The sequence below is a fragment of the Primulina eburnea genome, chromosome 15 (genome assembly GCF_022965805.1).
Source record: "Primulina eburnea isolate SZY01 chromosome 15, ASM2296580v1, whole genome shotgun sequence".
NCBI classification, from domain to species: domain Eukaryota; kingdom Viridiplantae; phylum Streptophyta; class Magnoliopsida; order Lamiales; family Gesneriaceae; genus Primulina; species Primulina eburnea.
Window position 1 is genome coordinate 36,518,306 of NC_133115.1, and position 14,752 is coordinate 36,533,057.

Below are 14,752 nucleotides of genomic sequence, written 5' to 3' on the forward strand. Positions count from 1 at the left end.
TTATCATCCTTTTCATAGTACTTTTACCTATATGTGCTAATCTACCGTGCCATAAATTAAAAGAAGACAACATATAAGTAGAATGAACTTTATTAATTTCATTTTCAACAGTACAAAGCTTGATCATTCCTTCACTTGAATAACCTTTTCCAACAAAATTTCCATTCTTAGTCAATGTGAGTTTGCCGGCTTCATAGACGGACTTAAGACCCGCATTTCCTAAGAGAACACCACTGGCTAAATTTCTGTTCATATCAGGAACATGAAGTACATTTGTTAACATAATCTTTCTGCCAGAAGTAAAGAAAATCTCAGCATTTCCTTTACCCATAATTCTGGAGCGTCCTTCATTTCCCATTTGAATCTCTTGGCCATCATTGACATCAATGTAAGTCTTGAAGAGATTTTTGTCATAACATACATGAACAGTCGCACAGGTGTCATACCACCATCCGGGAACCTTTCCTTGAATTGCATTAACTTCGCTTACTGTAGCGACAATTTCTTCGTTCATGCAATTCACTTTAGCCTCATCTTTGGGATGTTTTTTATATCTGCAATCACGAGCATAATGCCCTGGTTTTCCACAAACATAACAAGGACCCCTTGACTTGGATTTCTTGAATTTACCTTGATCTTTTTTAGGACCAAAGTTCTTTAGTTTGCTATTTCCTTTGTTGGACTTTGAAGTACTCACGATGTTTGTTTTCTCACTGCCTATATAAGAATCTTCATTCTTGTCTCTTGCCCTTGATTCTTCTTCAATTCTAACATGCTTTAGAATCTTTTCCAAAGAAAATTCTTCGGAACTATGAAGAATCCTTTTTCGGTATCCTTTCCAAGATGTTGGTAATTTTGCAATAATTGCACCAACTTGAAAAGTTTCTGGTACTTCAATTTTTACTGCTTTTAACTTGTTAACAATCACTTGCAACTCATGAATTTGTTGCAAAATAGGCACATTATCTAACATCCTGAAGTCAAAATTGTAGTGACCCGTTCCAGGATCACCTACTAAGCAAGAACTTAAGCATGCACTTTACTTAATAACAGTAATCAGAGATAACAGCGGAAAAGTCAACAACTATAAATATACAATCCAATCGAAGTCTATAACAACTCAAAATAAGGTAAAGAATATCTGGTACAACCATATCGAAACAAAACAATACCGAAACTAAACCAACCGGCTACTCAACGTCCTCCTCCTGCTCCTCCTGAGCTGTCCAACCTGAGGCCTGCCCCGTGGGAATGGGGTGTCCAAGATAAACAAAACCGAGGACGTGAGCGATAAGAACGCCCAGTACAAAAGTATGAGTATACAGACCTATATGAAATGCACATGCTATGATCATGATACCGGGTAGTCAAGAAACAGGAGTCACAAAAGGATCTCAACAATGCTCAGTCTAGAGGCGCCAAGTGGATAGTGCCGCGCGGTACACCTCTGGGTCACTGCATCCACTACAAGACGGACGTGGACCTAAAATGTCCCGGACCACCGAAGCCCTCCCGACCCGTCGGCCACTGTGTACTCTCGGTGTCCATGCGTCCACAAGACAGGGCTGAGCGGTCCCAAGATATAGCTTATCTCGAAAGAGATACAGCTCAACAGCAAAGGCTATCTCGAAGGAGAATACGGCTCAACGTGAAATGCAACGTGCAGTAATAAACGTGACATAATGGCATGCATCAAATGACATATATCAATGCACCACATAATCATGCAACACATATATGAATGTATACTCAACCAGGATATCTCGGATAGTACTTTCGTACCTCTATCACTGCAATCCTAATCCACTGGAACAACCAGACAACAGGTCTAATCCAAGCCTATTCATCAAAAACATACCCAATGAACAATACTACCATGCTCGGCTAGCAAAACCAGTACTCTCTAGTACTACCAAAGGTTTAGGGTTTACCTTCGTCCGTCGACAGCCCTTTGATGTCGATTGCCTCGAAACTCCGGCGCTGCTATGCTACCAATCCCGGCAGCTCTTGGCTATCGCTCGAACAACAACTAGCCCTAGAATCCTTCCAAAACTCTCAAAGAGGAGACTTAACTCAAGGAATGGCAAGTCACAAATGAGAAATCCGAGCACTATTTATAGGCCATGTTCGGATCCTCCGAACATCACTTCGGAACGTCCGAACGCTACGTGTCCATTAGCTCTTGACAGCTCATGATCGGATCCTCCGAGCATACACTTCGGACCGTCCGAACTTGCACGTGTCCAGCTGCTCTTGACACCTCATGATCGGATCCACCGAACCTACACTTCGGAACGTCCGAACTCCCATGTGTCGACCAACTCTTGACACCTAATGATCGGATCCACCGAACTCACTTCGGACCTTCCGAACTCTTCGGTGCTTCCGAACCATCTTCAGACCTTCCGATCATGATTAATCACCATTAGTCCGTTAATTACCCAATTCGGCATTCGGGCTACTACATTCTCCCCCTCTTAAAAAGATTTCGTCCTCGAAATCAGGCTTAGAGAATGAACAAAACGAAATAACAGCATTGTTATTACATCTCAATTGTTGCTAAACACAACTGATATTTGGGTTACAACTGAAAAACATACATACATCCATAGTACAACTACAGTACTACTCAAAAGAGCTCTGGATGCTCTGAACGCATACGATTATCTAACCGGAGGAAAACCAGGAATCTCATCTGCAGCCTGATCCTGGTTCAGCGCAAAAACCTGACCTTGGGCACGAGGTCGAAGATTCGAACTACCCACTGCCTGACCTTGCCTCCTCTGCTGAACAGTCGTCTGGGATCCGGAACCAGATCCTGCTCCACCTCGCAGCTGAGGACAATTCTTCTTAATATGCCCCATCTCTCCGCACTGAAAACAAGCTCCTGCTGCTAATCGGCATTGCTCCGATGGATGGTTCTTCCCACAATGCGCACAAGCATCCTTCTTCTCACCAAAGCGAACAACACCGCTAGACCTTGATCCAGATCCAGAAGAAGAAGAACCAGATTTCTTGAAAGACTGAGGTCGAGGACTCAAAGTACTCGGAGATCTAGAAGACAGAATAGCCCTACCACGCTGGAGACTGATCTCTGCTTGACGACACCGGTTCACCAACCCATCATAGGAAGTAGGATTGTCACAGACTGTGACACGATCAAAAATCTCCTGGTTAAGCCCCTGGAGGAAATGGTCATACTTAGCCTCAGAACTGCCACTAATATGAGGAGCGAAGGGCAACAACTCGAAAAACTTCTGCTGATACTCATCAACAGACATACTACCCTGCTGCAGATTCAGGAGCTCAATCGTCTTCGCCTGGCGAAGGGCTGGAGGAAAATACAGCTGCATGAAAGCCGCACGGAAATCGGCCCAAGTCACCCTACCCTGGGACTGGACTATCGGCGCAGAAGTCGATCGCCACCACCTGCGAGCACGGCCCTCGAGAAGAAAACTAAGGGTCTCCACCTTCTGCTCATCGGTGCACTGGAATGCACGAAAACAACTCTCCATGCGCTCTATCCAATCCTCCGCATCATCGGGAGTCTCACCGCCAACTAAAGGCTTAGGCCCCATCTGCATGAAACGATGCATATCGAAACGCCTAGGACCATCCCGACGATGACGATGCTCACGATTACGATGACGCCTACTACCGTCCTGATCGCCCCAACGACCTACACTCCCCTGACTACTCTCGTCATCAAAATGGTCAGCCATTGCTACAACATAGAATGGGAAACTAGTAAAATGGTCAACGGAAATCCCAAAATAGAAAACTATATCCCAAAATCATACGCATGCTCTGATACCATAAATGTAGTGACCCGTTCCAGGATCACCTACTAAGCAAGAACTTAAGCATGCACTTTACTTAATAACAGTAATCAGAGATAACAGCGGAAAAGTCAACAACTATAAATATACAATCCAATCGAAGTCTATAACAACTCAAAATAAGGTAAAGAATATCTGGTACAACCATATCGAAACAAAACAATACCGAAACTAAACCAACCGGCTACTCAACGTCCTCCTCCTGCTCCTCCTGAGCTGTCCAACCTGAGGCCTGCCCCGTGGGAATGGGGTGTCCAAGATAAACAAAACCGAGGACGTGAGCGATAAGAACGCCCAGTACAAAAGTATGAGTATACAGACCTATATGAAATGCACATGCTATGATCATGATACCGGGTAGTCAAGAAACAGGAGTCACAAAAGGATCTCAACAATGCTCAGTCTAGAGGCGCCAAGTGGATAGTGCCGCGCGGTACACCTCTGGGTCACTGCATCCACTACAAGACGGACGTGGACCTAAAATGTCCCGGACCACCGAAGCCCTCCCGACCCGTCGGCCACTGTGTACTCTCGGTGTCCATGCGTCCACAAGACAGGGCTGAGCGGTCCCAAGATATAGCTTATCTCGAAAGAGATACAGCTCAACAGCAAAGGCTATCTCGAAGGAGAATACGGCTCAACGTGAAATGCAACGTGCAGTAATAAACGTGACATAATGGCATGCATCAAATGACATATATCAATGCACCACATAATCATGCAACACATATATGAATGTATACTCAACCAGGATATCTCGGATAGTACTTTCGTACCTCTATCACTGCAATCCTAATCCACTGGAACAACCAGACAACAGGTCTAATCCAAGCCTATTCATCAAAAACATACCCAATGAACAATACTACCATGCTCGGCTAGCAAAACCAGTACTCTCTAGTACTACCAAAGGTTTAGGGTTTACCTTCGTCCGTCGACAGCCCTTTGATGTCGATTGCCTCGAAACTCCGGCGCTGCTATGCTACCAATCCCGGCAGCTCTTGGCTATCGCTCGAACAACAACTAGCCCTAGAATCCTTCCAAAACTCTCAAAGAGGAGACTTAACTCAAGGAATGGCAAGTCACAAATGAGAAATCCGAGCACTATTTATAGGCCATGTTCGGATCCTCCGAACATCACTTCGGAACGTCCGAACGCTACGTGTCCATTAGCTCTTGACAGCTCATGATCGGATCCTCCGAGCATACACTTCGGACCGTCCGAACTTGCACGTGTCCAGCTGCTCTTGACACCTCATGATCGGATCCACCGAACCTACACTTCGGAACGTCCGAACTCCCATGTGTCGACCAACTCTTGACACCTAATGATCGGATCCACCGAACTCACTTCGGACCTTCCGAACTCTTCGGTGCTTCCGAACCATCTTCAGACCTTCCGATCATGATTAATCACCATTAGTCCGTTAATTACCCAATTCGGCATTCGGGCTACTACAAAAATACTTGGAGATTAAAATTTTTTTCGTACCTTCTTCCTCTGTTTTGTATTTTGCTTCAAGTGCTTCCCAAATTTCTCTTGCTGATGTTGTATTTATATAAAAATCATAGAGCCTGTCTGAGAGTGCATTTAGAATGTGACCCCGACATATCAATTCATCTTCTTGCCTTTTCTCTCTTTTTGCCCTTAGATCCTTTTCTTCACCATCAGTCGGTTCCGGAATGCTTTCTAAATTTGGATCGAGAATGTAGAAAATCTTCATCGCCGTAAGGAGAAATTTCAGTTTGTCTTGCCATCGCTTGAAGTTCGTACCGTCAAACCTGTCCAGTTTGATCATGTCTTGATTCATCAACTTCATTGTAGCCAGTGTAGTTTCAGTCTCCATTTATCAGAAACAAAATATCGCTTAAGATTGTTGATAAAAACTCTATTGAAGAAATGAAGATGAAAATAGAAACGTAAAACCAATATCAGATCAGGTACTGGCTTGAACCACGAAAATGATTCGCTGTCCTTAAGCGATATTTGCACCCTCTATAAGATTGCTATTGGGTTCTCAAATGCAAATAGCTTGTAGGATTTTCCAAGCCTTACGTATCCTTTGTATAGCAAAAATAAAGAACACTGCTGTGAAAACTTGAAGAAAGTATTTTTCAGAAATTTGAGAATTGTTGGTTGTTTTTCGATTGATGTTTTTTCTTGCTATCAATTTTTCAAAGTGTTATCTGTTATTTATAGATATTGAAAAACACTTTTCATCACATCTTTTCGATCAAATATAACCGTTAAGAGTGGCTCTTCCGAACATGCATGACATTTGGTTCAGAACCATTGCACCGCTTCAAATTTATCGCATCATTTGAATTGAAATTAGGATAGCCAAATAGGAAATAAACATCCTTTTTTTTTTTTTTTATTTATATTTGTAACTTTGAACAAATTCCAACACTTATTGCTGCAGGACCCATGTCCTGATACAGGCCTGACCCGATCGGATCAGGTGAGAGCTCGGATATAGCACCTGGAGTCTGGAGATCTCCCGATGGTTTTCTCTATCCTCCCGGCCGCAGCAAATGAATCGTTCCTTATCCTGGCCGGTGAATTACTCTGTCGGATTTTATAAACGTTGTTGCTCCTGTGCCCGTTTTGTTCTTCTTCTCTGTCATTGTCGTCGAAGGACTCACGCTTTCGCTGAGAGTGCCGCAGGCTGCTCCTCGTTACCGGAAGCCATTGAACATTTCTTGAAAACGTCGCCGTCTCGTTGTTTCATCTCATCTAGGGTGGTCTTGGAAACCTCATGCATTAGCAAAGGCGAACACTTTATGAGAGTTGAGCTTGTGTTGTTTTCGAGGAAGGGAGGAATGTTTCATAGGGCTTCTTTCACTGTTTTGCTTGTCTGAGGTGGAGATTTACTGGTATGTTTTCTTGCACTCTTTGGTGGAGTGTTATTCGTGCTGACACAGCAACCCATTGGCTTTTAAGGGTTGCTTTTAAGGTTAGTTGTAACAAAAGACAATCTGTTTAGATTTCCTCCACGAGTTACAGCTCTGAGCCAGTTTGCATGGAACGATGGCGGGTTTACAGGGAATCGTTTAATATGAGGATTTGTTTCCATGATGTTTTCCATAATTCACATGCATCAGCGTATATTTCTGGTCTACCACATCAATGTTACTGAATGGCTTTTATAGATTTGGATTATCAAATTCAAAGCGTGCATTTACCTCTCTCTTCCTGCAACACCACTGTACATACTCTCGCCTTGACAAACACACAAGGAATTCAGGTACACCAGCTTCTCATTTGTTTTATGATATCGCTTAACAAGTAAAGAAGGAAGACACGTGTCAGAGGAGCAGGTGAATCGAAACACAACTAAAACCAATACTGAACAATTTCACTGACGTTTGGTCTATTATAGACCTTAAAAACTTCTTTTTCAACAAAAGTTGCGGTAATAATTAAATAAAAATAAAATTTATTCAAAGGAAATCAATAGCGCGTTTTGTCTGACCAGCTGCCTCGCTTTCTAGAACCTCTGTTCAACCTTTGAATCATATATTGTCGTAAATTTCTTCGTCCCCAAGCTTGAAACTTTTCTTCAAAATTATCTACTTAATTAGATTTTGAAGCTCTCTTTTGTTGTTGCTATACTAGATAATTTAATTTACTTGGGGAAGATGGCTGGCCGATATGATCGTAACCCATTTGATGAAGAAGAGGAAGTCAATCCCTTTGCTGTAAGTTCTATCTGTTTATTCCTGCATTTGTGTCTTGGGTTGCTTGTGGATACTGATTTTGGGTTCTAAAACGCGCAAAACCGAAGTTATTTTGCTGTTTTCATGTAATGAATTTGTTTGGAGGAAGATAAGAGTTGGGGTTTTCTTTTGATGATTGGTTTGTTCATGGCTTGATTAAATATGGATTCCTTGTGATTTTGAAGTCACTCGCTCCCTGAATATTGTTTGGCATGTAAAATCGTGTTTTCCCCCTAAGTTGTGTTTGCCGTCTATGAATTTTCAGTTGCTTTTTTCAATCAGGTTAGCTGAAATTTCCATTTAAGTTGCCCATGTACGTTAGGTACCAAAAGTTTGTCGATTAAACTTTGTAAGTCTCCATTTTGTCCATAATTTATTCAATTGACACGGCAATGTGCATATAAATCTAGGATGGCGGGGCAAGAGGTAAAGCAAGATCCAACTATAGCGGAGGCTCATTCTATACGACGGTGAGTTCATCTGTTCCAAGGTTTAGAAAGAACTTTATTCCATTCTTAAAATTTAAGATACTCGATTTCTCGGCACCTTGATAATTTAATTGAGAAATATGAATTGCTGTATTATCATCAATCACATAAAACATTGATTTCTCTATTTTCAGACCGCCACGAACTCAAGACTTTCGCCCCTTCCTCCAGAACCTGCTGATTTCTACAATCCTACAGCTCCTGTTGATATTCCTATTGATAGTGCTGCGGTAGGTGTAAGTTTTTAATATTAACCTGCAACACTATATTTGTTTCTTCATTTTCTTTTTCTTCACTACGTCTTTTAAGAAAATAACTACAAATACAGGACTTGAAAAAGAAAGAACGAGAGCTACAAGCTAAGGAAAATGAATTGAAAAGGAGGGAACAGGTAACTGCATAGGTAGAACGTGAATTTTTGGGCATCTTTTGGTCCCTAATGTGATATGAATTTATTCAGTGACTCGTCTTGTAGACCCTGCTAGAAATCCTTCTGAGCTATATTTAGTGACTCCAAAGGAGCAACCAATGGTAATTTGGAAAACTCAGTGCCAGAGTCCTTCTGATCCATTTATATTGCACCTCTATGCCTGCAGTAATTGCACTTCTCCGTCAAGCATGAATCTTTAATTCTTCGAATAGAATACTTGGGAGGAGTTCCTAGATTGTAGCCCAAAAGCTATGAGTAATTAAGCATAATATAAAGGGTTTCTCGTGTGCATCATTTAACTTGTGTATATATGTCCGCTGGACAACATTTTACATCATGTCAATTATTTTTACCTGTTGTGCCATGGAACACGCATATCTCTACAATGGTATGATATCATACACTTGTGTGCCATGGGAGTCACATATCCCCACAATGGTACGATATCGTTCATTTTTTGCATAAAGGACTTTACCCAAAAGTCTTTATACCAATGAATATATCATTTCATCTTATTAACTCATGATCTTACGATGTATCTTCCAATATGGGACTTTGGTTGCTTTCCCAACAATCCTTCCCTCACACAAAGTTCCACTATTATTCTTGTGGTCCGGGCCTTCTCTCAAGCCTTATTTGCCTCCATTGGAGGTCACTTTTCTTCACCGTGTTGGGGCGCACGCCTTACATGAAATATCGGGAGCATCAATCACCTCGAGAGGTTATCAAAGAATTTTATCTGAGCCCTCACTTCATTTGTTTAAGTATCAGAAGATTCCACCTACATGGCTCGATCTCGACCATGGCTCTGATACCACTTGTTACACTTGTTGTATCAAGGAAGTCACATATCTCCACGATTGTGGATTTGCTTTTGGTCTTTACCTAAAAGACCTCATACCAATAAAGATATTCTTCCTCTCTTATTAATCCACAATCTTTCTTTTGATCTTCCAATATGGGACTTTGGTTGCATTCTCAACAATCCTTCCCTCAAACAAAGTTCCACCATTATTCTCATGGTTCCGGATCCCCTCAAGTCTATGCTTCCTTCAATCGAGGTCATTCCTCTTCACTGCGTTAGGGCGCACACTTTACATAAAATACCGGGAGCATCATACCTCGAGAGGTCATCACGGATTTACTGAGAGCCCTCACCTCCTTCGTTTAAGTATCTGAGGATTCTACTCACATGGCTCAATGTCGACCATGACTCTGATACCACTTATTGTGTCATGGAAGTCACATATCTCCACAATGGTATGAGATTGTACACTTTGAGCATAAACCTTCATGAATTTGCTTTTGAACTTTTCCCAAAAGACCTCATATCAATGGATATATCTTTCCATCTTATGAACCAATCTTTCAATGTGTGACTTTGGTTGCATTCCCAGTAGTGCATGATAGGCCCAATCCATTCCAAGCTAGAATTTGTCCCTCATTTTTCCAATTTTTGTGTATTATGTATAAGTTAAGGGTCGTAAATAATTTGAGTTTGAGCTCAATTGGAAAACAATCGACCTTGAGCTCAAACCACGAGTTTGAGCACATGCGTGAAATTTATTTATAAATAAAATCAACAATAGTATTTTATATAATATTAAATATATATTTTTTTCAAAAAATTTATCTCAGAGCGACTTACAAGCTCATGGACAACTAAGATTGAGTTTGTGCTCGAGTTCAAAATTTTCAACTCAATAGACCCTGAGCCAGCCAGCTCGACGCTCACCTTTCATTCCTATGTGCACCCCAAAAAAACGAATCATCACATGTAAGATGTTTTTAGTTTGGACTCTCCTAATACTTGTTAATGATGCCCTGCAGGAAGTTAGGAGGAAAGAAGAAGCTGCTGCACGAGGTGCCTTTTCTTATTTAATTGAATCTTCTTATTGTTTATTGTTTATAAAAAAAATTCTTATTGTCTTGAATTCACACCTATAATGAAGATAAGATCATTGTTTTTCGTTTCTGTGCAGCTGGTATTGTTCTTGAGGAGAAAAATTGGCCTCCCTTTTTTCCCATCATTCATCATGACATTGCAAATGAAATACCAATTCATCTGCAGAGGCTACAATATGTTGCATTTACAACCTTGTTGGGTATGTAATTTGATAGCACTGTTGTGACTTGTGGAAGTTCTGTGTTTTTCTTGCCACTCATGCTATTCTGCTAAATTAATCCCGTAGTTTCTTATTCCCCTTTTTATAATCTTTTTACTATTCATTTTGTGAAGGGTTAAAAACAGTCACGAGTTGTCATAATTTATCCAGATATAACAAATAGAAGTAATTTATTTTGCATGGCTGACATTTGTTTGCTACTTAAGAGAAATCTGTTTGTAAATTTCTGATATCATCTGCATGACTTAAGACTTTCATCATCCTTTCCTTTTTAAAATTGAAGTACCATTCATTTGGATGAAATTTATTCCAGACAACTCATTGATTAGATAACGTCTCTTGAATTTGGCGCAAACATTTTTTTCCTCTTAACATTGAACTGGGGTTGCCAGATTATTTTTGTGTATCAAAGAAAGCCATGACCATGCTACTACATGTAAAATTGGAGATCCTGCATGTTTCTGTATCCATGGTTCACTGGGATCAAAATTAATCTAAGTATAGGATTGCAATTTCGAATGCATCAAAGAATTCTTGTCATTTAGCCTAAAATCTGCAAGAGTTCCCTGTTACTTGTCATTGAGGATATGCGGAGGATTGTATAGGAATGCTACTTATTATCCTTGTGCTGTTGGTGATCAGGACTCACATTTGCCCTTTTCTGGAATTTGGTTGCCGTTACTGCCGCGTGGATTAAACTTGGAGGTTAGTGTCCAGTCATGCTATTGTGTACTATTATTGATGTCTGTGTTTTGGACTCATGTTTTAACTTTATAATCCTTCCCATAGATCCGAAGATATGGTTTCTTGGTATTATTTACTTCATTTCTGGGGTTCCAGGAGCCTATGTGTTATGGTATCGTCCACTTTACCGAGCTTTTAGGTTTGTCCTTCTATCTTTTGCAAAACTAAATTTTACAGTTATATACTCGAGAATGATTTATGGTGGAAAACGTTGGGATTCAAAAGGTTGTCACTAAAACTTGATATATGGACAGCTTTCTAGGTCAGGGAAATTCGTCAATGTGGAGAGTTGAATTTCATTGAATGCCTGAATTTTTTTGTACCATACATGGATCAACCGTTGGCAATTTCTTCATAGAGGTTGACTTGTTATTCCTTTAAATATTACAGAACAGAGAGTGCGTTGAAGTTTGGGTGGTTTTTCTTGTTTTACTTGGTAAGTTTCTTATATAAATAGTCATGGATTTTTGCGTCTGAAACTGAACTGATCACAATGTTTCATTGCATATCCTTACAGCTTCACATTGGCTTTTGTATATTTGCGGCGGTTGCGCCCCCAATTGTTTTCAAAGGGAAATCCCTGACGTAAGTCTTCCTTGAAATTTTTTCAACTGAGTTGCTTTTCACGATTTCCGCCAGCGAATCTTTATTCTCATAATTTGAATTATTTTATTTGAAACTGTGTTTTATTATCCTCAAAAGCTTTTCGATTGATATTTAAGTCTGATAATGGATGCTGGTTTTTACAGAGGTATCCTGCCAGCTATAGATATCATAGGCGATCATGCTATAGTCGGGGTGAGTTTTTAATCCCTGCTTAGCTGTAACAATGAGCAAAGTAGTTTAACATCTCTGTAGCAGATTAAATTTATGATTTTATTGATACAAAAGGGATCCTTCCACTTTGTTCTGTAGCAGTAATCTGAGATAAAAAAAATCGATTTCACAGGTTTTCTACTTCATTGGGTTCGGACTATTTTGCCTGGAATCAGTTCTAAGCCTTTGGGTTATTCAGGTCTTGCATTTTTTATCTGTTGATTTTCCAGATAGTAATTCCATTGTACGCAATTCAAGTGAGTCGTTTGGTCAGAAATCTTACTGTTGCTTCGGATTGATTGTGCAGCAAGTATATATGTACTTCCGAGGCAGTGGCAAAGCAGCAGAAATGAAGCGTGAAGTCGCTAGGGGTGCCGTGAGAGCGGCAATATAACATCCAAAAACGTCCCACATCGATGCAGAATCCCCATTGATCAAGTAGTATAATTGGTTGTGACATGTAAATTTTATTCTATGAATTCGAGTGTTCTTTTTTAGGTGGCAAACTACAGTTACAGTCTTTTTTGTTTTTTTTTTAAAAAAATGAGATGAATCCGAGGGAAGGACATGAAACAGAGCAGAAAGTTGATAGAATTAGAGCTACTATATCCATAGAGATCATCTGTAATACTTTGAATTCTCCTAGATACTCTGGTTGTTCCAGCCTAAACAGTTAAGGATATGGGGAGAGGTTGGCAAAACAAGCCGTGAAAACAGATCTAGAAAAGATCGTTTTAAAGGGTGAGGACTAGCCATTTGTCACCATCACCCATGGCTATATGAGTCGAGACACTCCTTTACCCTCTAATTGTGTCCCATGTTTACGTAGGCACTGTTCCAAAAACTGGATCCCCACCACCCAAAACGAGGTTCTTTTTCAGAAGGTGGAGAATGCACCAAGCAACACGAGTAATCTAAGACCTTAAAAAATGTAAATCAATCATCTACCAACGTAATCAAAAGAAATCACATGTAACACAAATTCACAATTCGATAACGAATTATTTTTAAACTTTAATTAATTAATTTTCATAATGAACAGATAAATAAAAAATTTAAATAATTGAATCAAAGTAACATATTATAATGTGGGTATGCATAAAAAAAATCAAATATTAATTTCCATTTATCTCTTTATTAATTGCTTGTTTTACATTAATTACTTACTTTAAATATATATTTTCTTTCTCCTTATTCATATTTTAAATATATGTGATTATTAGTATTTAATTTATATATAAAATTTGAAATTCATAAAGAAAAGTTTTGAAACTATGTTCATACATAACATTCTTTACCTACTAACCTAAATTAAAATAATTTTGGGGTATTGGTTCGATCCATACTAAACCATTATTTGATTTCAAAATCTCACAACCTAAAGTCCATTCAAAATTTTATAAAGCTAGGCTTGTGGGCATCGTGCTTTTTTGTGGGACGTAAAATTGTTCTTCTATTGGTATAAAATTTTAATTATTACATATTTATTAATATAATAATTTTCTTTTATATTATAAAGTTCATGGATATATGATATTATAAAATATCTCGTAATGGAAATGATTAAACTAATTCTAAAGAAAATACGCATCTTATTAGGAGACACATTATAAAATTTATTGACATTGTTTTGGAATATACATAGTAAATGTTAATAAAATAACTTTTCTGGTTTATGCATTATTTATTTATAATCGTATATTTCATTTTTCTTTAGGAATAATAAGAAGTTGTGTATATTATGAAGAAATTTTGTAGATAAAATTACAACTCATTTGGATAAAAGATATTGATAAAACGAGTATTGTTATCATTCAAATGGGTCAAACACGTGTCATGTCACAAAATTGTTTGTGAATGTGGATTTAGATGAAATTATTGAATTTTAAAAAAAGTTTTTCTCATTAATTTTATTGAATTTGACTTAAAAATATTTTTATCACATGTTAAAAAATAATAATATATAGTTTCTCAAAAATTAAATAATTAAATATGTATTAAGGTTGGTGGTCGACATCAATACACTAAACACGATAAGCATCATGTCATTGTCATAAGCTAACACGATCTAAAATTTTGATATATGGTAGTGATTATTAGCCAAAAAAATTAATCGACATGCGTTATATTTAAGAAGTTTTTTTTTTTAAATTAACGAAAAAATAGTTTTTATAATTATATTATTTTTTCAATTTAAATGTCTATTCATTTTTCACTAATTTTAATAATATCATCTCGTGCATCATACATGTAAAATACTATTTGGTACAACGAGAATGTGACTAACCCACATAATCCGTCCATAGCTTAAAACAATGATTTTATGATTATCTCCGGACAAATTTAGAACTATGTGACTTAATCAAGTACGTTACCAATTTTGCGCCGATTTAGTTGGGTATATTTGGACAAAATACATCAATAATATTTTAATTAGTATTTTACATATTTCAGAACGTTCATATGTTTTTAAAAATTTTTATGCAAGTGTAATTTTTTTCTATATTTTACTCTTTCATTTCAAATATATAATTAGCCATGTATTATTGGGATTGCTCTCCCCTCGGATGAGACAAATTGGAAACATTA

The 14,752-nt window shown here is 38.6% G+C and overlaps 1 protein-coding gene across 1 annotated transcript; it reads left to right on the forward strand.

Annotated features, from left to right (window-relative positions):
- The first annotated feature begins 6,823 nt into the window (after positions 1-6,823).
- Positions 6,824-12,808, forward strand: LOC140814148 (secretory carrier-associated membrane protein 3-like). The gene is made up of 14 exons (XM_073173028.1): positions 6,824-7,087; positions 7,459-7,541; positions 7,970-8,029; positions 8,182-8,277; positions 8,376-8,438; positions 10,308-10,341; positions 10,460-10,582; positions 11,246-11,308; positions 11,393-11,486; positions 11,738-11,783; positions 11,865-11,932; positions 12,097-12,145; positions 12,297-12,362; positions 12,471-12,808. Exons 1-14 carry the CDS (start codon positions 6,970-6,972, stop codon positions 12,555-12,557), a joined length of 1,050 nt encoding a protein of 349 aa, XP_073029129.1. The 5' UTR covers positions 6,824-6,969; the 3' UTR covers positions 12,558-12,808.
- The last annotated feature ends 1,944 nt before the right edge of the window (positions 12,809-14,752 follow it).

Coding starts and splice junctions, on each gene's coding strand:
- LOC140814148 (XM_073173028.1), top strand. CDS start 6,970: ATGTTACTGAATGGCTTTTATAGATTTGGATTATCAAATTCAAAGCGT. Junction 10,583..11,245: donor TGCATTTACAACCTTGTTGG/GTATGTAATTTG, acceptor GTTGGTGATCAG/GACTCACATTTGCCCTTTTC. Junction 11,784..11,864: donor GGTTTTTCTTGTTTTACTTG/GTAAGTTTCTTA, acceptor ATATCCTTACAG/CTTCACATTGGCTTTTGTAT.